Genomic DNA, 24,574 nt, shown 5'->3' with positions numbered 1-24,574 from the left:
ATGACCAGTTCTTTATTAATTAAACCCATTAATAAAATAGAACCATTTTATGATAAATTAGCAGTCACAGCAAAGTTTCTGTATGGCAAGAGTCACCAAAATGACTAATTCAGATGATTCAACATTTTGCTGAATTTCATTATAACACAATGTGCAACATTATGATCATAATTATCTCCTGCAGTTCAACAGTGTTGACAGAGACTTGTACATTTATTTGTGCATTTTCATATTTCAATTATATTTTTTCCAGACCCAAAAACACTATCGTTGATACAAGTTGACATGGAGGTCACGATCAAATACGAAGTTTGTGAAAGTTGTTTATTCATCAGATCTATCACTGAAATTGTTCACCTTATTATGAGACTGGGTGAAGGCCAATCTAGAGAGATATCTCCTTGTCTTCTGCAAACGTTACCAAATAGCACTTTTTCAACATAATGTTTCTCCACAAACAGCACGACCCACATCAAAATGATGCAAATTAAGACAGCAATTGACACAGGATATTCTCTCATAACTCCAAGATTTAAAACTCCATTGTCAGGGATTTGGTAACAGCAAGTTCAGCACTTTTTGAGGTTGAGTTTGTACTCTGTGCCAGAGACTTGAGCAAATCATGTAGGTTGACTGGTATAACACTGAGGGACTGCTGCAATATTAAGGGCAAAGATATATTTGTTGGATTGGATATTAAGCTAACCAATAATCGTTTTATAAAATAATTCACAGCACTCAGAACAGTGGAGTTTGCAATGTCTGAGAAATCTGCTATGTAAAGGCATACTTTCTTTCCCTTTTGTCTAATGAATGGTGCTTTGGTGGTATAAGTAATTATAATATGACGATAAAAGATAAGACAAACTAAGGCTAGTCAAAGTATACTTTTAAATTCAATTAATCCATTTCAAAGAACAAGGAACAGTACAGCACAGGAATAGGTTCTTTAGACCACCAAGCCTGCACCGACACAAGACATTTTTCTAAATTAAAAACCTTTTGCCTCTATGAATCCCTATCCCTTTATTCCCTGCCTATTCATGTATCCATCAAAATGCTTCTTAAAGGTTGCTATTGGATCTGCTTCTACCACTTCCTCTGGCATCACCCTCTGTAGAAACTTGCCTCTCACATCTCTTTTACACTTTTCACTTTTACCTTAAACAAATGCCCCCGGTGATTGACATTTCTACCCTGGGGGAAAAAAAAGACTCCAACCATCCATGCCCCTCATAATTTTGTAAACTTCTATCAAGATGTTTGTTCCAGCTTTCCACGGCTGTGCATTCTACTTGTTGCTTTCCCTTATCCTTGCCAAGTAATAACATGTAGCCCCTCAGGAAAATAAACTGGAAAAGTAGACAACAAACAAAATGAGAAAATAAAATGAAAAATAAGAGTCCAGGATCTATGATGTAAGAACGGGTATTCTTTCTTGGAATATGTAATTAAAATTGGTTAAATCACATCTGGGTTAGTGTCAGCATAAATACAGTAAGGAGAATCATGGGATCCTGCCCAGAACAAAACTGGTTCCCTCCTCTCTGTTGGATGTGATTAGAAGTCCCCACTGCCACTACTCCTTTGTCACAAACTCAAAGAAAATAACCCTGCATGTATGCAGCCACCTTGCCCAACCTTTGCACACATAGATGTATAATAAAAATTAGCATTACAAAGACTTTAATAATGGAGACCTGTGGTGATTTCTTTAATATGCATAGTTTTTGGAATAAACTTCGACATATTTGGCCTGGGTTGAAGTTGGGTTCGGTGGCCCAGGAAGAGCTGAGGCAATTGACAGTTCCTGAGGCAAGCTGGGTGAAAAGTCTGCCAAAGAGCTCCATGACACCATCCTACAATCAGATGCAATGGATAAAACAAACCATTCCTCCAGACCTTACTTCTCACATTCCCTTCACTTCCTTTCACCACATTCATAATCTCTCCTAGCATCTGTACCTCTCTAAACCCCACACTAATAGAATCTAGTGCCTACTTCCACTCACCATCTTCACCACTTTCTTATGCCAAGCCAAATCATTCATAAGTACACGTGCACAAAGGAAAGAAAGCAAAGTTCGATCAGTTTCTATGATGTTGATTACATTAGTGAGAAAACACTCATTCACAAGAACATATTTGACAGGTCTTGACTGTTTTGACACTGCTTGACACTTCTTAGTATTTCTGGTTAATTCTTGACAGTTTTTCACATTTCTTGCAGTTCATGCCAACACTGTAGCTCAATGGTTATTACTGCTGCCTTACATCACCAGAGACTGGTTCAGTTTCAGCCTCTGGTGACCATCTGTGTGGAGTTTGCACATTCTCCTTGTGTCTGCGTGGTTTCCTCCGGGTATTCCAGTTTCCTCCCACAGTCCAAAGTTGTGCAGGTTAGGTGGATTGGCCACGCTAAATTGCCCATAGTGTCCAGGCTAGGTGAATTAGCCTCGGGAAATGCATGATTAGATGGTTTGGGTAGGGTGCACTTCAGAGAGCAAATGGCCTATTTCCATGCTGTAGGGATTCTGTGCATTAGCAATTAGTTCAACGCATCATTGCAGTAATATCCTTTTCATAGATAATACTAAATTAATCATAACTTAATGGCCATTAAAGATAATCTAAAAGCCAGTACATACTTTGTTGTACTCCTTACAGTTTCCTTGCATTAAGGGATCATACCAGGGTTCCTAATGAAATATTAATACCAGTTTATTTACATAAACCCAAGTAGTGATTTGGAGTGGCTTTTTAAAGAAAACAAATTCAGAAATTCACACCACTACAAACAGAACATTTTCCAGTTATTTTTCCAGATTTCTTTCAATTTTTCCTCAGATTGTATTACATTTTGCTAATTATATTGACCAACTGTTACGAACCCTGCAACATGTAGTTTCAATAGTAGTATAGTTTCTTTCGCTGAAGTCTACATAAAATATGTAAAAACTGACAAGTTTATATTACTTAAAAGTTTCTTTTTAATCCTTTTCTTCCTCATCCTAAACACAATGTGAAACATAGTAGAAGGGATCAAAATTCACAGTCACCCTGTAGCTCCAGGCTACCAAAATATCTTGCAAGCCACTGAATTATGAATACCGGAAGTCCAGTTGGCTACCCATTTCTAATACATGACATTCTAGAGAACATTTATTCTCATTTCTACAAGTCCACAAGAAAGATGAAACATCTTGATTATCTTACTCTCACTCTGCTTTCAGAGTAGAACTAGGCAGGTGCACAAATTCATAGACTTTGATGGGCATGGATACAGATTTTGGTGGAGGTTAGTAACTTGTACAAACAGAAAGTTGGAGTGTTACAAATGATTTCCCCCACAGCTTCCCCCCACCCTCCTCCCCTCACCACTACTTTGGCATTTGGGTATCCCAACGACACACCTCTGTTATTACTTCTCCTCAGAGCACAGTTTCAAAGATGTAACATGGTTATAGAAAAGGTATAAAAGTAGGATTTTGAATATTACATCTTCTCCTCACGCCGTGCCTGTGTCCTTATCTAAGCCAACCGTGTGATGTAGAACTTGATGGTCCCATCCTGCAGTACTGAATAGATCCAAATTCAGAGGTGACCAGCATACACTACGAACAAAGTCCTTGTGAGATTTATTCCTAAACCTAAAAAAAAATTTAAAATAGGATCAATTTTTAATTTGTAACTTATGAGCAAGCAACTTTATTTTGCTATCTGTTAAAAAGTAATAGATTCCTGCAGACTGCAGGCTTTTTAGCCACTTACACTTCTGACAGGTTGATGTCAATGACAGCCACTGTACAGTCTTCACTAACGGAAGCCAAAAGGGGAGAGCTGCAAAATTAAAAAAGGTAAAAATCACTTATTAACAGATTAAATTGCTCCATTCCTATCTCTCCCGTTCTCTCAGATATTAGGTGAAGAGCAACCACATATGCAATAATATCCTCTGCAACTTTTAATACTTATTTTGGTCAAAGGTCTAGAAGAATAATTTTCTGTACATTTGAGGGGTGAAATATTGAACATCACTAAAAGACATTATTTCAACAGGTTAAATAACATCCCAGTTTTGACTACTCTCACACTTAATTTAGATTAAGGAAGTGTTACAACACAGAGGTGAACCCCACTGTTAATTACAGCAAACACCCAGAAAAACTCGCCTTGCCTCAATCTGTTAAAATATGAGTGAGACAGAACTCGCAAATTTCACTATTTGAAAAAAATAACATCAGTTTATTTTCTAACTCTAAAAGTGAACATTAAACTATTCACAACTCTAAGCCCCCTTTCTCTTAACTGCTTACTATCTGCCTTCAATTAGCAGTTAATATTTATTAAAATTATTTCAATTTAAATTTCAAAATCTCACAGCCACTGTCGTCGTCTTCTTCCAGCTGAGGATCTCCCTGAATCATCATCTTGTTGCGAGTTTGTTTCATAAGAGAAGGCATCTTCAATAAAGAATGTTCCCACTTTCTTGGACAGCAAGAGTTTCTCTCTCTCTCTATGGCAGTTGCTTTCAACCAATTTTCAAAACCTCCACATTTTATACCCCTCCCCCCCAACATTGGATCATCTCACTGTTTTACCAACATCAAACCAATAAATTTAAACTCGACTAGGGTAGAGTATCCTGGGGAATAATTTAAACTAATTGGTTAAATTAGAATTGTTGTCAAAACAGCAACAAAAATGCAGATATCCATTTCACAGCCAAATGTTACACACTTTCAATTTTTGAACACACTCTGGGACTGTCATTTAGTCAATAAACAGGTGCTTGTAATCCCTCAGTAGAAAACAGCATTTACTCTCTCAAAGGTACAGTACATGCCGTCAACTTCATAACAGAAGAAAAAGCCATGAGCAGATGCTCATTGTAACTTGCAGTACAGCAAAACATGCTTCCACAAATTAATGGAACAAAAGTGGCTTTTCTTGCACTAGACAAAAGTGACTACTGAATCAATAAGTCCCATAGATGGTTATGGTGTTTCTATTTTTTCCATTGATGAAAACTGAAAAGCAAGTGTGTAAATGACCAGTTAGCTCAAGAAATTTTCTAAATGGTCTTTTACAATACTGATAACTATTTTCTAAAATTAAAAGATGCTCACCACCAACTCCAGTCAACATTTTATTAACACAAAACACAGAAACACTGGCATTAAAATATTCAATCACCATACACCTTTTGACAAGTAATCCAATATTTTTCAAAGTAGCCATCAGGTTACCTGTGAGAGGAAAACTGCAGCCCCGAAACAGTCCGTGAATGCAGTGCCGACGTCTGAATGGAATCACACTGTTTTTGTAAGCTTTTCACACCAACAATTCCATTTTCAGTTCCTGTTAAATTAACAATTTTAAAGAAGTAACTTCCAGAACTGAATTGAGGCAATGCAGATTTATACAAGCAAACATATTTTTCTTAAATATATACATTAAAACCAGAAGTATTAAACTATGTTGATTAACAGTTTTAAGTTGTTACAAACAATCTTTCCTGCTAATGTAGTCAACTCTGCCACATTTGGGAGATTTAAACAATCCTTAGATAAGCACATGTGATGATTTGGGGATAGTGTAGGGGGACAAGCTGAGAATAGTTCACAGGTCGGCGCAACATTGAGGGCCGAAGGGCCTATTCTGCGCTGTATTGTTCTATGTTCTATAATAAGGGCCCAAGACAGTTTAAAAATCAAAATAACCTATGAGCATAATTTTCTTTACTCATCAAATTATAAGTCCTACTTATTGCAGAAAACATTTATAATCAAAAAGATTTAGATTGTAGTAAACAAAGTTAGATCATTTAAGCACAAAACAAGAAACAAATGTTATAATGGCTAATTATTGCAGAAAAAACTAATTTGACACAACCAGAACACTCCATAACCATATATTCCCCAAATAAATTAAGTTTTAAATGTTGTTCTTCAACTTTCCTGGACCATTAGATACAAGGGAGTGCAATTTCTGAAAAGTCTAGAAACTACAGGCGTGATAGATCTAAGTGGCCATTTTAAATCAATGATTTGTTCATTCTCAAATGAATTTCTATTCAGTTTTGAACAAGGATTTATTTTTCTCACAAATACACAAATAATTTAGCAAACTTACAATAAAGTAAATTGAATTTGAAGTTACAAAAATAACAGCAATGGGGAATTAAAGTTATTTAAGCGTACATTTTCATACATGAAAAACAATATGAATTTAGCAGTTTATCAACATCAAGAATCACTCGATTAGTTTACTTGCAGTCTCCCCCTTTTTCAAATCTTAGACCAAAACCTTATGTTTCTAATTGCCTTAGACTATTTTTAACACAAGTTAATGTTGAAGAATAAACCACAAACTGAGAGATTCAGAACCATATTACCAAAAGCAAAGATGTGATCTTTCTGACTGTGCCATGTAACGGTAGTTGGAGAACAGTGTGGTAATCCCATTTCTGAAAACAGATTTAATATTTAGAAAAATGGGTTATGAACTGAGTTAACAGTTGAACTTAGAATACAAGTACATTCTCTTAGAACAGGGTGTATGAAAAGAGTCATCCATAAATTAGATTTGTTCAAAATGTATAAGCAGCATCTTTTATTCAATTAATATCAACTTACTTGAACAAGTCAACTTGGCATTGTATGTTACTCGAATTGTTGTCTGCTTCACCACATGCAGGTAGACTCTCCCTGTGCTCCAATCAACTCTCAATTCCATTTAATTCTTATTGACCTAAGCCACTTCTGTTTACCCGAAAATCCAGCAGTCTCAGTCCAGAGGCTGCCGGTTTTGAGAGAGTCTATCTGTGCAAGAGAACTTCTCTTGTCAGCAGTAAAATTAGCACCCTATCAGAGCTGAGAAAATCATACACCTTACCCTCACTCTTTCCATTTAAAACCCAACTGAGACATTGGCTAATCTGTACTTCCCAATGTATCCTTCTGCATCTTTGTGCAACATGAACACTAGTCTTCCCTCTAGAATTTTCAACAACAAAATTATTTGCAAATTCTAGAACAGCTTAAATCGGTTTCAATCACATTTGCAATGATGTCAACTGTCAATAGTTCATGATGAGAGATACATGGATATTGCCCAAATAGCTCGCAACACTAATGGTCAATATGAACATTAGTTGAGAAACATAGTTCTCATTTCATTCAACATTTTTCTGGCAGTTTACTTTTAAATCTTTCTGATTGCAAAAGTTAGCAGAGATAGGAAGGAGTCACATTCAGGTTTTTTTTTAGATTAGACTTACAGTGTGGAAACAGGCCCTTCGGCCCAACAAGTCCACACCGACCCGCCGAAGCGCAACCCACCTATACCCCTACATTTACCCCTTACCTAACACTACGGGCAATTTAGCATGGCCAATTCACCTGACCCGCACATCTTTGGACTGTGGGAGGAAACCGGAGCACCCGGAGGAAACCCACACAGACACGGGGAGAACATGCAAACTCCACACAGTCAGTCGCCTGAGGCGGGAATTGAACCCAGGTCTCTGGCGCTGTGAGGCAGCAGTGCTAACCACTGTGCCACCGTGCCACCGTTTCTGCATTAATTACATATATATTAGAAAATCCCCCAACCTGCGCTTTAGATAATATTAAAAAAAAACATGAAATGTAGATAACAGCCTAGAAGTTGAAATTACTATTGATCAAACACAGACATCACTAAATAGAGGCAAGATACACACCAATCCGTAATGCTGGTTTGGAATTTCTTCTGTCCCACAGTAAAAGTCTCTTGTCCTAAAAGAGGAAAATCAACCAAAAAAAGGAGGATTGTTTTACTTAAAATGCAACAACTTAATGCATAGGTTCAAGGTTTTATAGCCTTACTTTATAATAGAAATGTAAATTAAAAGGTGCTTAAAGTTATTTTGTTTACAGAACATGGATTCAAGAACTGAAAAACAATCACATTTTTGTTTAATGGGATGTGATTAGATCCCGATATTAAATGCACTTATTAGAATATGTACTACAGATCTCAAATTAAATCGACACTATCAAACAGTTGATTCTTGATCCAAATAGGAAAGAGTGACATGTAAATATAAATTAAATGTTAAATCTGAAAACCACATGGCCATAAAACATACAAGCAGAAATTAGGCCATTCAGCTGATTGAATGGCAGAGCAGACTCAATCATGGTTGATAAGTTTCTCAGAGAAAGTGAGGACTGCAGATGCTGGAGATCAGAGCCGAAAATGCGTTGCTGGAAAAGCACAGGAGGTCAGGCAGCATCCAAGAAGCAAAAGGAGGGCTCATGCCCAAAACATCGATTCTCTTGCTCCTTGGATGCTGCCTGACCTGCTGCGCTTTTCCAGTAACACATTTTCGGCTCTGATAATTTTCTCAACCCCGTTCTCCCACCTTCTTCACAGAACTCTTGACCCTCTTGACAATCAAGAACCTATCTATCTCAGTCTTAAATACACTCGATGACCTAGCCCCCAAAGCCTTCTGTGGCAATGAATTCCATAGATTCACCACTCACTGGTTGAAGACATTTTCCTTATCTCCATTCTAAAAGGTCTCCCCTTTAAGGCTGTGTCCTCGGGTCCTAGTCTCTCCTACTAATGGAAACATCTTCCCAACATCCACACTGTCTCGGCCGTTCAGTATTTTGCGAGTTTCAATGAGATCCCCCTCATCTTTCTAACCTCCATCAAGTATAGACCCAGAGACCTCAAATGTTCCTCATATTTTAGCTTTTCAGGACCATTCCCGTGAATCTCTTCTGAACATGCTCCAGGGCCAGTACATCCTTCTTAAGATATGGGGCCCAAATGTACTCCATATGTGCTCTGACAAGAGCTTCATAGAGCCTCAGAAAATCATCCCCGCTTTTATATTCAATTCCTCGCAAAATAAATGCCACCATTACATTTGCCTTCCTAACTACTGACTCAACCTGCAAGTTTACCTTAGAGAATCCTGGACTAGAACACAAAGTTCTGTGCACTTCAGATTTCTGAATTTTCTCCCCATTTAGACAACAGCCTATATCTCTATTCTTCCTACCAAAGTGCATGACCTCTCACTTTCCCATGTTCTACTCCAAAGAAGTTGCCACTTCTTTGCCAATTCTCCTAACCTGTCTAAATCCTTCTGCAGCCTCCCCACCTCCTGAAAACAATAATTCAGTTTGCATTAGTCTTCAATATATTACAGCAGAATATACTTGTGTTCAGCACTTATATGTAGCTTTTACTGGTAAAAGGATAAAAATATGCATCAAAATGTCAATGAGACAATTTTTGTCAGATTATAATTCCAATCTCAAAGTTATGGTTCACACTCTGCATATGTTTTAAGTACAAAACTGGGCTTTCAGCAAAATTAAAAACGCACATGAAAGTACACCGATAACTCTCAGTTTGTTATAATTATGAAGGTAATAAGATTACAATTTTCTTTCAACTTAGGTAAAAACAAAGGGCATCCTGAAACAAAAGTCTGGGCAGCTTGATCTTTAGAGATCAAAGGAAAATTTAGATTGTAATACTAGAAAGGCAATGAATGGCACTCATGTTTGGAGTCAGGGGAAGCAGTCTCCAAGTTCACACAAGGTAGACTCAAGAGCCTCCCAAAGCGCCATAAAGGGAGTAAAGGTTTCGGATTGTAATTAAAGATGAAAGGGAGTTGGGATCAAGAATCAGTATATGTAGCTGGATTCAAGATTAATGGGTTTAATACTTCAATGAGGAAGAGGACAATGGAAGCCATTTTTGAGAACAGGTTGCAGGTTTCCATTCAAATGGTTTAGTAAATAACCTGGCCACCCACCAAAGTTTCACATGGTCAACTGGGAGTTGTTGCTTGGCCGTGAGAATTTGGCAGAGCCTTATGTAAGAGAGACAGTCAGAGATAAATTGCACAGCCAAAGGATTCCAGAAAATTCATTCTAACATGTCAGAGGGAAAGACTCATTGGTATAAGGTTTACTGCTAGTAGTGAAATTCGGAAACTAACAACTGAGGAAAGTGCCCTCAGACATTTACTCAAAATTACTACTCAGTGAAATAGGGACATGAGGTTCCAATGAAAGCTGGCAGAAACTGTGGACTGTTGTTTTTGTGAACAGTTCAGCATGAGATAAGAATAATGGGAAAAGGTCCTTTTAAAATTTTTATCACAATTGTCCACAAAAGTATTATCTTTTCAAGTCCTTTAGACATCTATTAGAGTAAAAGTATCAAAATGCTGTCATGTAATCCTTTACAGCCAATAAGTGCAATATAAAATCTCTTTTTAAAATGTGACTGCTTTCTCGCGAGGTTTCCAGTAACAAAATCTTCCCCTAACCTGAAACTTTTAAAAAGTTGCAATATATATTTGTCAATATAAAATCTGGTTTTCTGTGCCATGATTCTAAACATTCTGTACTGGCAACAGTAAATATTAATGTCTGTGGGGACCAGAAAGGGCGAACAAAGACAAATTCAGACTCAGATGATGATTAAATGAGGTGTCAAATTTCAGTTGTAGGTCACAGTCTAAACACCATCAGACATCTGAGCTACCTGAAGACCATCAGTGCTACTGAACCATACAGTAGTACAAATTACCACTTTGGGAAGAGGAAAAGAAAACTGGACTTGGCTGTCAGCCCTTTGTGTCTGTTCCACTGCTTTATTAGGTCACGGCTGACCTCTACTTATAGAACATAGAACATAGAAGGATACAGCGCAGTACAGGCCCTTCGGCCCTCGATGTTGCGCCGACCGAATCCTACCTAACCTATACTAGCCCAATAACTTCCAAATGCCTATCCAATGCCCGCTTAAATGACCATAAAGAAGGAGAGTTCACCACTGATACGGGCAGGGCATTCCATGAAATAGAACATAGAAGGATACAGCGCAGTACAGCGCAATACTTCTAACAAAAAACTTATCAAACTGGTTCTTAATTTAATTCCTAAATAGCCCCTCTACTTTTAAAATTATAACTCTCTTGTTCTTAATTTTTCTAGAAATAGTTGCTATTTATCTACCAAATTTATTATTTTCAAGACACCAATTGGTTCACTCTTAGCTTGTTTAAACTAGAGAAAATGCAAACTGAGGTTTATGCAATACATTGTTAAAATTTAACTCGAAACCTCTGCGTTCAATATATCTTTCTTGGAATGCAGAGACCAAAACTGAAAGCACAATTCAAGATTAGGTCTTGCCAAGACTCTGGACAACTAAATAACATCTTCACTTTTATATAACACTGTTTGAGTAAGTAGGGTATTGGGATACATACTGATTTTGAACATTATCATATTGTTCATTGATCATGTCCCACTGTTTGTCTACATTTTCATCCATCAATTGTTAGATTCAGATTATTGAAAGTCACTTCACCTTTTTGAACTTGCAGATTGTTAATTTAAAATCTTCATTTGCAATTATTGCTCTTCCCTCAAACCAAGTATCAATTGATTTATAATTTGTCTCGATTCAAGGGGAATGGGTCTGGTGGGTTGCTCTTCAGAGGGTCGGTGTGGACTTGTTGGGCTGAAGGGCCTGTTTCCACACTAAGTAATCCAATCAATGGTGCATTGGATGAAGGTGCTGGTGAAAATAATAAATTGATCATGCACATCTTTGCTGCAATTGTTGCAAAGTGATCCACAAAAGAAATCGGTTGAGACAGAGGTCAGTGGCAAAACAGACATGAACGCCACTGACCTAGAAGGTTTTTGTGACGTGGTCTTCCCTTTTCCACAATTTGCCACAACAGGATGTCTTGATTAACAGTCGTGATATCAGCAAGTAAATAAAGTACAAGTATTCACACACACAAAAAAAGGAATTAAGAATACTTTTAAATTTCAGGCAAAATAAATGATTGGATTAAGATTAGATCCAAATTTTTAAATGACTTTAAAAAAAAACTATAAACTATTTTTGAGAAGCTTTTCTTTTAAATGCAGAGCTTTTTTAAACATTGGGAGAAATTTGAGATATCTATAAAACATTTCAGGACCAGTGAATTGCTATTTTATCAAAAGCCCAGTTACACTTGATTCAACTTTTATCCTCAGTTTTAGTGAGACTAATGCATAAGAGTGGATAGTCTTCACAATTCAACTGATCTCAATCAATTGCAGTGTGTGCACAGAGAGAGGGGGCACTTGCACAATGTACTGTCTAGAAAAATTTGCAATCACTAGCCTTGGCTTTTGGATTTCCACCTTAATCTGCCCATGCATCAATTCCAGAAGTTGCCCTTAGTTTCAGTGTAGTAACAAGAGTTGGCATTGACATCTTTGCAACAGTTCCTCCACCTGAGGTTTCCAGTCTTCAGCCAATCTTATCCATTCAAATTATATCAACATGGCTGAAGGGATTGGGTAAAACAAAGTTATTAGCACTGATAACATCCAGGTAATAATACTGAAGACTAGACTCCAGGACAGTTGTGCTCCTCGCCATGTTCAGTTGTAGCTACAACACTGACAAAGTGGAAATTAGACAAAAAGACAGCACAAACTCAACCCAGCCAATTATCTCCCAATCAATCTAACAGCAGTTAAAACGAATACTCCTATCACACCACCAATACTCATTGTTGCATAGTTTTGAGTTTTCCTGAGGACACTCATTACAGTCTTGGTCAAAATATGGCCAAAAGAGGTGAGGTACCAGTAACTGCTCTTGACAACGAGGCATGCACCAAGAACTGGACAACATCTAGATCAAGGCTATTCGGTGGCTGGTAACATTCATGTCATGCAAGTGTTAGACTATAAGCATCTCCAGCAAGATTAATTCCAATCATCTTCCCATGTTATTCAACTGCATTATCATCATTGAATTTTCATGGCATATCACTAACTGTGACCCAAAATGGACCAACCATAACAACATGGTACAAAAGCAAGATAGACACTGAAAATCAGTGCCAATTAATTCACCATCCACCATCCCAAAGTCTGTTCTCTATCTGTAACCCGTAAGTCAGAAGTGTGATGGAATTCTTCCCACTTGCCCGGATAAATGCACTTCCAGCAGCACTCAAGGAACTCAACACCCCCCCCCCCCCCCCCCCCCCCCCCCCCGCAAGCAAGTACAACTTGATTGGCATCTTATTCCGCACCTTACACAAACTCAGGCACAATTTTCTCTTAGATGTATGCAACACAATTTCATGCGTTGAAAAACAATTCATGCTTGATCTACAACCTTTGTTTTAAGGAAACATTTATATTTGACAAGCACACAATGTGTCATTTTACCTGAGCACAAGAGAGGAAGAGGTTTTCATTGCTTGGGCAGGCAGATACACACATCACTGCTCCTGAATGAGCTGCATTCAGAAACCAGAAGATAATCAATGAACAATTCTTGATTTAAATAAACATTTTTTAGCATATAAAAGCAACTCCGCTTGATTAAGTTCTGGTCACACTGATATCAAAACTATTTCTGGGGGGACCTTCAAACTAATTTAACATTTATGCCATAATTTATTGTGTGTCAAATTATGTTGCATTCCTCGTAAAATAGCGAAACACCTGACTTACTATGAGCTATGTCACTGAAGGTGCATTACTTTAAAAGCAAAATATAAATGTGGACTACTCTGAATAGACTACTGCCAGTAACTGTTGATTACAAAACCTTTAGAACTGACCACTGTTTAATGTCCAAGTACTCTATCTCTTTTAATCAGGTGAAGTTACTAATCTTATGAAGTCACACTCTTTGGGAAAATGGAATGAATCAATTATAAAAGGATGTTATAATATGGAATTTTGAAATACATAATATATTAATGTCAGACCATAAGATATAGGGGCAAAATTAGGCCATTCAGCCCATCTAGTCTGCTGCACTATGAAGTTGTGATTGATACGTTTTTGAACTCCATTCTCTTGCTTTCTCCCCGTAGCCCTTGACCCCCTACTAATCAAGAACCTACCTTTATTTTAAATACACTCAATGGCTTGGCCTCAACAGCCATCTGCAGCAACGAGTTGCACAGATTCACCATCTGCTAGCAAAAGAAACTCCTCCTCATCTCAGTTCTAAAATGTCAGCCGTTCACATTGTCCTAGTCTTTCCCACTAGTGGAAATATCTTCTCCATGTCCACACTATCCAGACCTCTCAGTATTCTGCTAGTTTCAATCAGATCTGCCCCATCCTGCTAAGCTTCACCGAGTACAGACCAGAGTTCTCAACCCTCCTCATACAACAAGCTGTCATCCCCTTGCTCATTCTCGTAAACCACTTAGGCTTCTAATGCCTGCACATCCTTCCACAAGTATGGGGCCCAAAGCTGATCACAATATTCCAAATACAGTCTGACTAGTGGATTATAAAGCCTCTTCAGTGGACCATCTTGCTGTTGTATTCTAACCCTCTCCAAATAAATGCCAACTGTGTATTTGCCTTCCTAACTTTCAACCGAACCTCCAAGTTAACTTAAAGTGAATTTTAAACTAGAGAAAAATTCTACTCTTATTAAATACAAATCTTCATGGATGCAAGAAGTGACATAAATGTTCTTTTTATCTATCACTGCTCACCTTGGTAAGAGATCAACACTGTCTTCTGCTCCAGGTCCCAAATCTTCACACTAATGAGCAAATATGCACATTATCACATGTTAAAATTAATCTTGCACAGTATATTAAGACTATTTTCAATGTTTAATGTCAGTCATTTGCAAATGTTCATGTTCAATTGGTAGTAAAGAAAATTAATGAAGGCAAGTTATACAAGAGACCATTTTAACCTTGCAATCCATTTTAACCTGCATCATCAAGCAATTAATGCAAAATATTGTGCTACTTTCAATTCCTGCAGATTTTTGAATCAAACATTGATTTGTTATGCTTACACAATGGCAAAATTCTACTAGGCTTATTATATTTACATGGAGTGCGATTTCTTCAATGTCTCTGCATCTTATGTTGCTCTAAACAAGATGAGCATTTTTTGTTAAATTGCAAAAGAACTGAGGTCAGAGAACATTTCAAGCCACAAGCCTTCTTTGCTTATTTGAAACCTACAGGCAATATTCAGTAACGACGTGCAAAGAAAGATGTTCTGGAAAGCATAGTTAGACAGAGCAAGAATGATGTTTTTACAAACCTGCAATCTAAACTGCTGCTAACCGCCTGTTTTCCACCAGAAAGCAAGCTGATTTTAGTAACAATGTCATCGTGTTCATATTTACAGAACTTGCTCACCATTGCAGTTTCACTCTCAGACACCTCCCACAACTCTACAGCACCTGCAGAAAAAGTAAAAATGAAACAGGTGAAGTAAGTGATGGCTGGATTTTTCCCCCCACAAAACATTCCAACTCCATGAATATAAAACAAAGGATTGTGGATACTGCAGATGTGAAATAAACAAAAACAGAAATTGCTGGAGAAACTGAGCAGATCATGCAACATTGTGGTCACAAAACAAAGTTAATGTTTCTAGACCAGTGGGAGGGTCACTGGATATGAAAAATTAACTCTGTTCTCTTTCTACAGATGCTGCCAGACTTGCTGAATTTTCCCAGCAATCTCTATTTTTGTTTTGTTCAAGTAATGTAACATTTCAGTTTGGGCAATAAATACCCGTCTGAAGTAATGTTCAAATTCCATGGATTAAAAAAATTTGGTCCATTGAACTTTGCGTAACATATTAAACTCACTTTCCACATTAACTATAACTACACATATGCAGCATATAAAGATAATTTTGTAATAAACAAACTTTAAATCATTTATATACTGCTTATTTGTCCACACGTGACAAGAAACGCCATTCTAGTTTACCAGTATTTAGATACACATATCTCTGCCAAAAACTCAACCATTTTTGAAAGTACGCAAATAGTTACGGTGAATCAATAAAAGGTGACCCGATTATTATGCCAACTTCTGGTGCGAAAGATAAAATGCTACAGGGCAATGCAGAGAAAAGCATCAATTGATAGTCCACAATTCACAAAAAAGTACTTTAAACAAAGCCTTACCGGAATCAGATGCTACAAGGATTTCTCTGTCAGAAACCCAACATGCATCCACCACCCCTGCCTGTGCTTGGACACCAACTGTGCAGAATGCTTCATTTGGAGCCTTGAGTGGATCTTTGAATAACCAGATAGATCCCAACCAACTGCGGCCAGATAATGTAGATGCGCCAAGTAACAGAGCTCCATCTGCAATCAGATACAGAAACTTAAATTAATCTTGAGAATGAAGAATAATTAATTATTGTGCTACAAGCAAATGAATGAACAATGAGTCAAAACTAATAAGTGCATGATGCACACATGTAAAGTTAAAAGTACAAATTAATGTTTGATAAGCAACACATTCTTAACTGAAAAGAGAGTAGTGGTTTCATGAAGAGCAAGAGAAAGTATAGATGTTATAATCATTGAAAAAATACCATTGGCATACAAATTGTCATATCATGCGATATATTGAACAAACCTAAATCACTGTTAAGTCTTTCATGTTTTAGAATGGGTTGCAGGTTTCGATTCATTAATACGTAAATTCTATCTCCAATGATTCTACTCCGCTAGTCACGTGATAAAGGAGCAGCGTTCCAAAAGTTTGTATTTCCAAATAAACTTGGACTATAACCTGGTGTTGTGTGATTTTTTTATCATAATCATTGTAGGAAAGCAATGATTGAGTGACCTGCTATTTCAACAGGCAATGGATTAACAGAATTAAAAAATTAATTGATGGAATAAATGATCAGCTGGATGCTGACAGGCCCACCTCACACACCAGTATCTCACAAAGTGATGGGTGGATGGAAAGTGAAAAGAGTCTGAACAAAAAATGCACTCAAACGACGGAGAAGATGTTGTTCCTAAAGTATGGAATGAGCCTGTATGGTTCAGTGCAGAGATCAAATATGGAGAAAAATTTGAAAAGGTGGAAGTGAACCAAAATAATAGGAGTAAGAGTCAGCTATTTAGTCTGTAAAGCTTGCACCATCATTTAAAAGGCTCACATACCATTTTCTATTACCAGAAATCCCCATTCCTGCAATCTCATTTTTTAATTCTCTGAGCCTAAAGAAATCAATCAGCTTCAGTCTTGAATATAATCAAAATAAGCAAAGATTGACAACATAGTAATGGTGCAAATTGCTCCTGGTTTCAGTCCAAAATAACAGCCTACCTGAGATTGTGCCCCAGCTGTAGATCCCCCGCTGGGGGAATACTTACTCAGCATCCACTTTTTTTTAGCACATCAATAATTTTTATAGATTTCATTTTGTAAGCTCTCATAAAAGTTGCAGGATTGAGGCACTCGGCAACAAACAAGTCAACTTTAGCATTTTCCTCCCAGCTCAAACACCTGATAATTCAGCGATGAGTGAAGTCTGAGAAGCTTGCTAATTTATCACTCAATGTGACAAAACAGATCACTAAGCTAGGACCTGTACACAGAAACTGCACATATAATATCAAAAAGACAACAATGCTGAAAAACACAGCAGACAGCATCAGCAGGGACAGGAATAAGCGTTATGGGCAAATGACTTTCATCTGCAATGACACACATGCTTTTGCATTCATCAACTTTGACCTATAATGCTTGCTCACTACAAGTTAAACAATATAACCATGGCAATTTTCTTCCCCCTATCATTGCATAGATACTGCATAAAATATATCCTAGCTTGTGAACCAATTATACTAAGCAACTTTTAAAAATTAATCACTAATTGTTACAGGGGATGATGCCAGGGCTTAAGTTACATCATTATATTCCTTCTTAAACAGGACAATCGAATATTATTTCAGATTAGCGTGAATACATATGGGCGGGGGGGGGTTTAATGTTATACAGGTTGCCCCATTTGTACACGAACTCCCCTAAACACAAGAGTAATGCCCTAGAGAACATATCATAGATTGCACAAAACCTTATTGATTCCGATCGCCCTCAGTAATGAGTGCTCCAAAAATGATATTATTCCCCATTCACTTCCATCTGATTGCTGGCAGCACAATCCCCAGATTCAGAACAACAGAGCTAGCGTCACCGAGGAACAAAGATTATCAAAGCCAATAAGTCCAGTACCCTTCTTCAGAACTTGAGTTCTGAAACAGTGCAGTACTGATGCATAGCCTCCTTCATTCCCCTCAACCACCTCACAACCCAGGTCACTTTTCCTCTCCTATCCTCCTCCTCTTTCTTTTCTCTTGCGGCATTGAGCATCGCTTGTTGGCGAGCATTTACTACCAGCCCCAAGATGTCATTTAGAAATTGGAGGAGAGTTGTTTTTGTAAACTGCTGGACAGATTGTTCTGTGATGATGTGCATTTTGTTAATGTGAGTTCATTTATGTGACTAACGAATTGGGGATACTGATTCCACAGCACGAATTTTTAAAATGTGTCTTGACTTAAAGCAATTACCCAGCAAACATTAAGCGCTGTTTCTAAAGCATGACTCTTCCGCATTGTGGGGTTGCACAAGAAAGCCTCTTCTCTCTCTCTCTCTCTCCCCCTCCCGCCCCCGACTTCAACCTCCTCTCCCTCGCCCTCCGACATCACCCTCCTCTCTCTCGCCCTCCGACATCACCCTCCTCTCCCTCGCCCTCCCACATCACCCTCCTCTCCCTCGCCCTCCCACATCACCCTCCTCTCCCTCGCCCTCCCACATCACCCTCCTCTCCCTCGCCCTCCCACATCACCCTCCTCTCCCTCGCCCTCCCACATCACCCTCCTCTCCCTCGCCCTCCCACATCACCCTCCTCTCCCTCGCCCTCCCACATCACCCTCCTCTCCCTCGCCCTCCCACATCACCCTCCTCTCCCTCGCCCTCCCACATCACCCTCCTCTCCCTCGCCCTCCCACATCACCCTCCTCTCCCTCGCCCTCCCACATCACCCTCCTCTCCCTCGCCCTCCCACATCACCCTCCTCTCCCTCGCCCTCCCACATCACCCTCCTCTCCCTCGCCCTCCCACATCACCCTCCTCTCCCTCGCCCTCCCACATCACCCTCCTCTCCCTCGCCCTCCCACATCACCCTCCTCTCCCTCGCCCTCCCACATCACCCTCCTCTCCCATCACCACTGCCGACTTCACCCTCCTCTCTCCCACTCCCCCCGCACCCGATTCCACCTTCCTCTCTCTCTCCCACTCACCCCCCGATTTCACCCTCCTCTCTCTCTCCCACTCCCCCCGACTTCACCCTCTTCTCTCTCTCCCACTCCCCCCGACTTCACCCTCCACTCCCCCATCCCCCAGTCTTCATCTCTCTCTCCCCCATCCCCTAGACTTCACGCTCCTCACTCTCCCACCCCCCCGCACCCACGACAACCCTCTCCCACAACCCTTCCTGCACCCTTCCACTCTGTCTCTCCCCTCCCCCCGACTTCACCCTCCTCTCTCTCTCTCCCCCTCCCCCGTACCCACTGCAAACCTCTCCCACTCCCTCCTCCCCGTCTCTCTCTCCCCCTCCCCCCGACTTCACCCTCCTCTCTCTCTCTCCCCCTCCCCCGTACCCACTGCAAACCTCTCCCACTCCCTCCTCCCCGTCTCTCTCTCCCCCTCCCCCCGACTTCACCCTCTTCTCTCTCTCTCCCTCCGCCCGACTTCACCCTCCTCTCTCTCTCCCACTCCCCCCGACTTCACCCTCTTCTCTCTCTCCCACTCCCCCCGACTTCACCCTCTTCTCTCTCTCCCACTCCCCCCGACTTCACCCTCTTCTCTCTCTCCCCACTCCCCCCGACTTCACCCTCTTCTCTCTCTCCCACTCCCCCCGACTTCACCCTCTTCTCTCTCTCCCACTCCCCCCGACTTCACCCTCTTCTCTCTCCCCCTCCCCCCCTCCCCCGTACCCACTGCAAACCTCTCCCACTCCCTCCTCCCCGTCTCTCTCTCCCCCTCCCCCCGACTTCACCCTCCTCTCTCTCCCCCTCCCCCCGACTTCACCCTCCTCTCTCTCCCCCTCCCCCCGACTTCACCCTCCTCTCTCTCCCCTTCCCCCCGACTTCACCCTCCTCTCTCTCCCACTCCCTCGACTACACCCTCCTCTCTCTCCCACTCCCTCGACTACACCCTCCTCTCTCTCCCCCATCTCCCAGTCTTCACCTCTCTGTCCCCCATCCCCTAGACTTCACGCTCCTCACTCTCTCCCCCCTCCCACACCCACGACAACCCTCTCCCACAACCCTTCCTGCACCCCTCCACTCCGTCTCTCCCACTCCCCCCGACTTCACCCTCCTCTCTCTCCCACTCCCCCCGACTTCACCCTCCTCTCTCCCCCTCCCCCCGACTTCACCCTCCTCTCTCTCCCCCTCCCCCCGACTTCACCCTCCTCTCTCTCCCCCCGACTTCACCCTCCTCTCTCTCCCACTCCCCCCTCCTCTCTCTCCCACTCCCCCCGACTTCACCCTCCTCTCTCTCCCACTCCCCCCGACTTCACCCTCCTCTCTCTCCCCCTCCCCCCGACTTCACCCTCCTCTCTCTCCCACTCCCTCGACTACACCCTCCACTCTCCCCATCTCCCAGTCTTCACCTCTCTCTCCCCCATCCCCTCAACTTCACGCTCCTCACTCTCTCCCCCCTCCCACACCCACGACAACCCTCTCCCACAACCCTTCCTGCACCCCTCCACTCCGTCTCTCCCCTCCCCCCGACTTCACCCTCCTCTCTCTCCCCCCTCCCCCCGACTTCACCCTCCTCTCTCTCCCCCTGCCCCCGACTTCACCCTCCTCTCTCTCCCACTCCCCCCGACTTCACCCTCCTCTCTCTCCCACTCTCCCCCCCCCCCTCCCTCTCTCTCTCTCTCCCGTACCCACTGCAAACCTCTCTCTCCCACTCCCCCCGACTTCACCCTCCTCTCTCTCCCACTCTCCCCCCCCCCTCCCGACTTCACCCTCCTCTCTCTCTCTCCCCCTCTCCCGTACCCACTGCAAACCTCTCTCTCCCCCTCCCCCCGACTTCACCCTCCTCTCTCTCCCCCCTCCCCCCGACTTCACCCTCCTCTCTCTCCCCCTCCCCCCGACTTCACCCTCCTCTCTCTCCCCCTCCCCCCGACTTCACCCTCCTCTCTCTCCCCCTCCCCCCGACTTCACCCTCCTCTCTCTCCCCCCCTCCCCCCGACTTCACCCTCCTCTCTCTCCCCCTCCCCCCGACTTCACCCTCCTCTCTCTCCCCCTCCCCCCGACTTCACCCTCCTCTCTCTCCCCCTCCCCCCGACTTCACCCTCCTCTCTCTCCCCCTCCCCCCGACTTCACCCTCCTCTCTCTCCCCCTCCCCCCGACTTCACCCTCCTCTCTCTCCCCCCGACTTCACCCTCCTCTCTCTCCCCCTCCCCCCGACTTCACCCTCCTCTCTCTCCCCCTCCCCCCGACTTCACCCTCCTCTCTCTCTCCCCCTCCCCCGACTTCACCCTCCTCTCTCTCCCACTCCCCCCGACTTCACCCTCCTCTCTCTCCCACTCCCCCCGACTTCACCCTCCTCTCTCTCCCACTCCCTCGACTACACCCTCCACTCTCCCCCCCATCTCCCAGTCTTCACCTCTCTCTCCCCCATCCCCTCGACTTCACGCTCCTCACTCTCTCCCCCCTCCCACACCCACGACAACCCTCTCCCACAACCCTTCCTGCACCCCTCCACTCCGTCTCTCCCCCTCCCCCCGACTTCACCCTCCTCTCTCTCCCCCCCCTCCCCCCGACTTCACCCTCCTCTCTCTCCCCCTCCCCCCGACTTCACCCTCCTCTCTCTCCCCCCTCCCCCCGACTTCACCCTCCTCTCTCTCCCCCTCCCCCCTCCTCTCTCTCCCCCTCCCCCCGACTTCACCCTCCTCTCTCTCCCCCTCCCCCCGACTTCACCCTCCTCTCTCTCCCCCTCCCCCCGACTTCACCCTCCTCTCTCTCCCCCTCCCCCCTCCTCTCTCTCCCCCTCCCCCCGATTTCCCCCTCCACTCTCTCCCCCTCCCCCCGACTTCACCCTCCACTCTCTCCCCCTCCCCCCGACTTCACCCTCCACTCTCTCCCCCTCCCCCCGACTTCACCCTCCCCCCGACTTCACCCTCCTCTCTCTCCCCCTCCCCCCGACTTCACCCTCCTCTCTCTCCCCCTCCCCCCGACTTCACCCTCCTCTCTCTCCCCCTCCCCCCGACTTCACCCTCCTCTCTCCCCCTCCCCCCGACTTCACCCTCCTCTCTCTCCCCCTCCCCCCGACTTCACCCTCCTCTCTCTCCCCCTCCCCCCGACTTCACCCTCCTCTCTCTCCCCCTCCCCCCGACTTCACCCTCCTCTCTCTCCCCCTCCCCCCGACTTCACCCTCCTCTCTCTCCCCCTCCCCCCGACTTCACCCTCCTCTCTCTCCCCCTCCCCCCCCCGACTTCACCCTCCTCTCTCTCCCCCTCCCCCCTCCTCTCTCTCCCCCCCCTCCCGACTTCACCCTCCTCTCTCTCCCCCTCCCCCCGACTTCACCCTCCTCTCTCTCCCCCTCCCCCCGACTTCACCCTCCTCTCTCTCCCCCTCCCCCCGACTTCACCCTCCTCTCTCTCCCCCTCCCCCCGACTTCACCCTCCTCTCTCTCTCCCCCTCCCCCCGACTTCACCCTCCTCTCTCTCCCCCTCCCCCCGACTTCACCCTCCTCTCTCTCCCACTCCCCCCTCCTCTCTCTCTCCCCCTCCCCCCGACTTCACCCTCCTCTCTCTCCCCCTCCCCCCGACTTCACCCTCCTCTCTCTCCCACTCCCCCCTCCTCTCTCTCTCCCCCTCCCCCCGACTTCACCCTCCTCTCTCTCCCACTCCCCCCTCCTCTCTCTCCCACTCCCCCCGACTTCACCCTCCACTCCCCCCGACTTCACCCTCCACTCCCCCCGACTTCACCCTCCTCTCTCTCCCACTCCCCGCGACTTCACCCTCCTCTCTCTCTCCCACTCCCTCGACTACACCCTCCACTCTCCCCATCTCCCAGTCTTCACCTCTCTCTCCCCCATCCCCTCGACTTCACGCTCCTCACTCTCTCCCCCCTCCCACACCCACGACAACCCTCTCCCACAACCCTTCCTGCACCCCTCCACTCCGTCTCTCCCCCTCCCCCCGACTTCACCCTCCTCTCTCTCCCCCTCCCCCCGACTTCACCCTCCTCTCTCTCCCCCTCCCCCCGACTTCACCCTCCTCTCTCTCCCCCTCCCCCCGACTTCACCCTCCTCTCTCTCCCCCTCCCCCCGACTTCACCCTCCTCTCTCTCCCCCTCCCCCCGACTTCACCCTCCTCTCTCTCCCCCTCCCCCCGACTTCACCCTCCTCTCTCTCCCCCTCCCCCCGACTTCACCCTCCTCTCTCTCCCCCTCCCCCCGACTTCACCCTCCTCTCTCTCCCACTCCCCCCTCCTCTCTCTCTCCCCCTCCCCCCGACTTCACCCTCCTCTCTCTCCCACTCCCCCCTCCTCTCTCTCCCCCCCCCTCCCGACTTCACCCTCCTCTCTCTCCCCCTCCCCCCGACTTCACCCTCCTCTCTCTCCCACTCCCCCCTCCTCTCTCTCTCCCCCCCCCTCCCCCCGACTTCACCCTCCTCTCTCTCCCCCTCCCCCCGACTTCACCCTCCTCTCTCTCCCACTCCCCCCTCCTCTCTCTCTCCCCCCTCCCCCCGACTTCACCCTCCTCTCTCTCCCACTCCCCCCTCCTCTCTCTCCCACTCCCCCCGACTTCACCCTCCACTCCCCCCGACTTCACCCTCCACTCCCCCCGACTTCACCCTCCTCTCTCTCCCACTCCCCGCGACTTCACCCTCCTCTCTCTCTCCCACTCCCTCGACTACACCCTCCACTCTCCCCATCTCCCAGTCTTCACCTCTCTCTCCCCCATCCCCTCGACTTCACGCTCCTCACTCTCTCCCCCCTCCCACACCCACGACAACCCTCTCCCACAACCCTTCCTGCACCCCTCCACTCCGTCTCTCCCCCTCCCCCCGACTTCACCCTCCTCTCTCTCCCCCCCCCCCGACTTCACCCTCCTCTCTCTCCCCCTCCCCCCGACTTCACCCTCCTCTCTCTCCCCCTCCCCCCGACTTCACCCTCCTCTCTCTCCCCCTCCCCCCGACTTCACCCTCCTCTCTCTCCCCCTCCCCCCGACTTCACCCTCCTCTCTCTCCCCCTCCCCCCGACTTCACCCTCCTCTCTCTCCCACTCCCCCCTCCTCTCTCTCTCCCCCTCCCCCCGACTTCACCCTCCTCTCTCTCCCACTCCCCCCTCCTCTCTCTCCCCCCCCTCCCGACTTCACCCTCCTCTCGCTCTCTCCTACCCCCCTGTCCCTCACAACCTCCCCTCTCCCCCAACCTTCCCCCCAGTGGGGCCGGGCTGAGTGGTCTCTGCGGTAAACCCCCAATGAAGCGCAGCCTCAAAAGGCGCAGCCCCCTCCCCCCGGGTTACCTTTCCGGTACTGGAGCGTGTCCAGGTGCCTCTCCATGCAGGCGGGTACATTCAGCGGGACGCCCCAGCAGTTCTCCATCCCTCTCCCTTCCCCCCCACCAACCTCACCAGCGGCTCGGGCACCGCGTGCTTCCGTTCGACCCCTGACCCCTCACCTCTCGCGAGAA

The 24,574-nt window shown here is 44.8% G+C and overlaps 1 protein-coding gene across 1 annotated transcript; it reads right to left on the bottom strand.

Annotated features, from left to right (window-relative positions):
• Positions 1 to 231: 231 nt before the first annotated feature.
• Positions 232 to 24,531, bottom strand: wdr77 (WD repeat domain 77). The gene is made up of 10 exons (XM_060845096.1): positions 24,408 to 24,531; positions 16,015 to 16,200; positions 15,135 to 15,276; positions 14,567 to 14,616; positions 13,272 to 13,342; positions 7,727 to 7,781; positions 6,398 to 6,469; positions 5,250 to 5,361; positions 3,772 to 3,840; positions 232 to 3,650 (listed from the first exon to the last, which is right to left on the bottom strand). The coding sequence occupies exons 1-10, from the start codon at positions 24,484 to 24,486 to the stop codon at positions 3,509 to 3,511; spliced, it is 978 nt and encodes a 325-aa protein (XP_060701079.1). The 5' UTR covers positions 24,487 to 24,531; the 3' UTR covers positions 232 to 3,508.
• Between the last annotated feature and the right edge of the window lie 43 nt (positions 24,532 to 24,574).

Source organism: Hemiscyllium ocellatum, chromosome 26 (assembly GCF_020745735.1).
Source record: "Hemiscyllium ocellatum isolate sHemOce1 chromosome 26, sHemOce1.pat.X.cur, whole genome shotgun sequence".
In the NCBI taxonomy this organism is placed as follows: Eukaryota; Metazoa; Chordata; class Chondrichthyes; order Orectolobiformes; family Hemiscylliidae; genus Hemiscyllium; species Hemiscyllium ocellatum.
The sequence above is the reverse complement of the archived record's forward strand: the minus strand, read 5'-3'. Positions and strand labels throughout refer to the sequence as shown.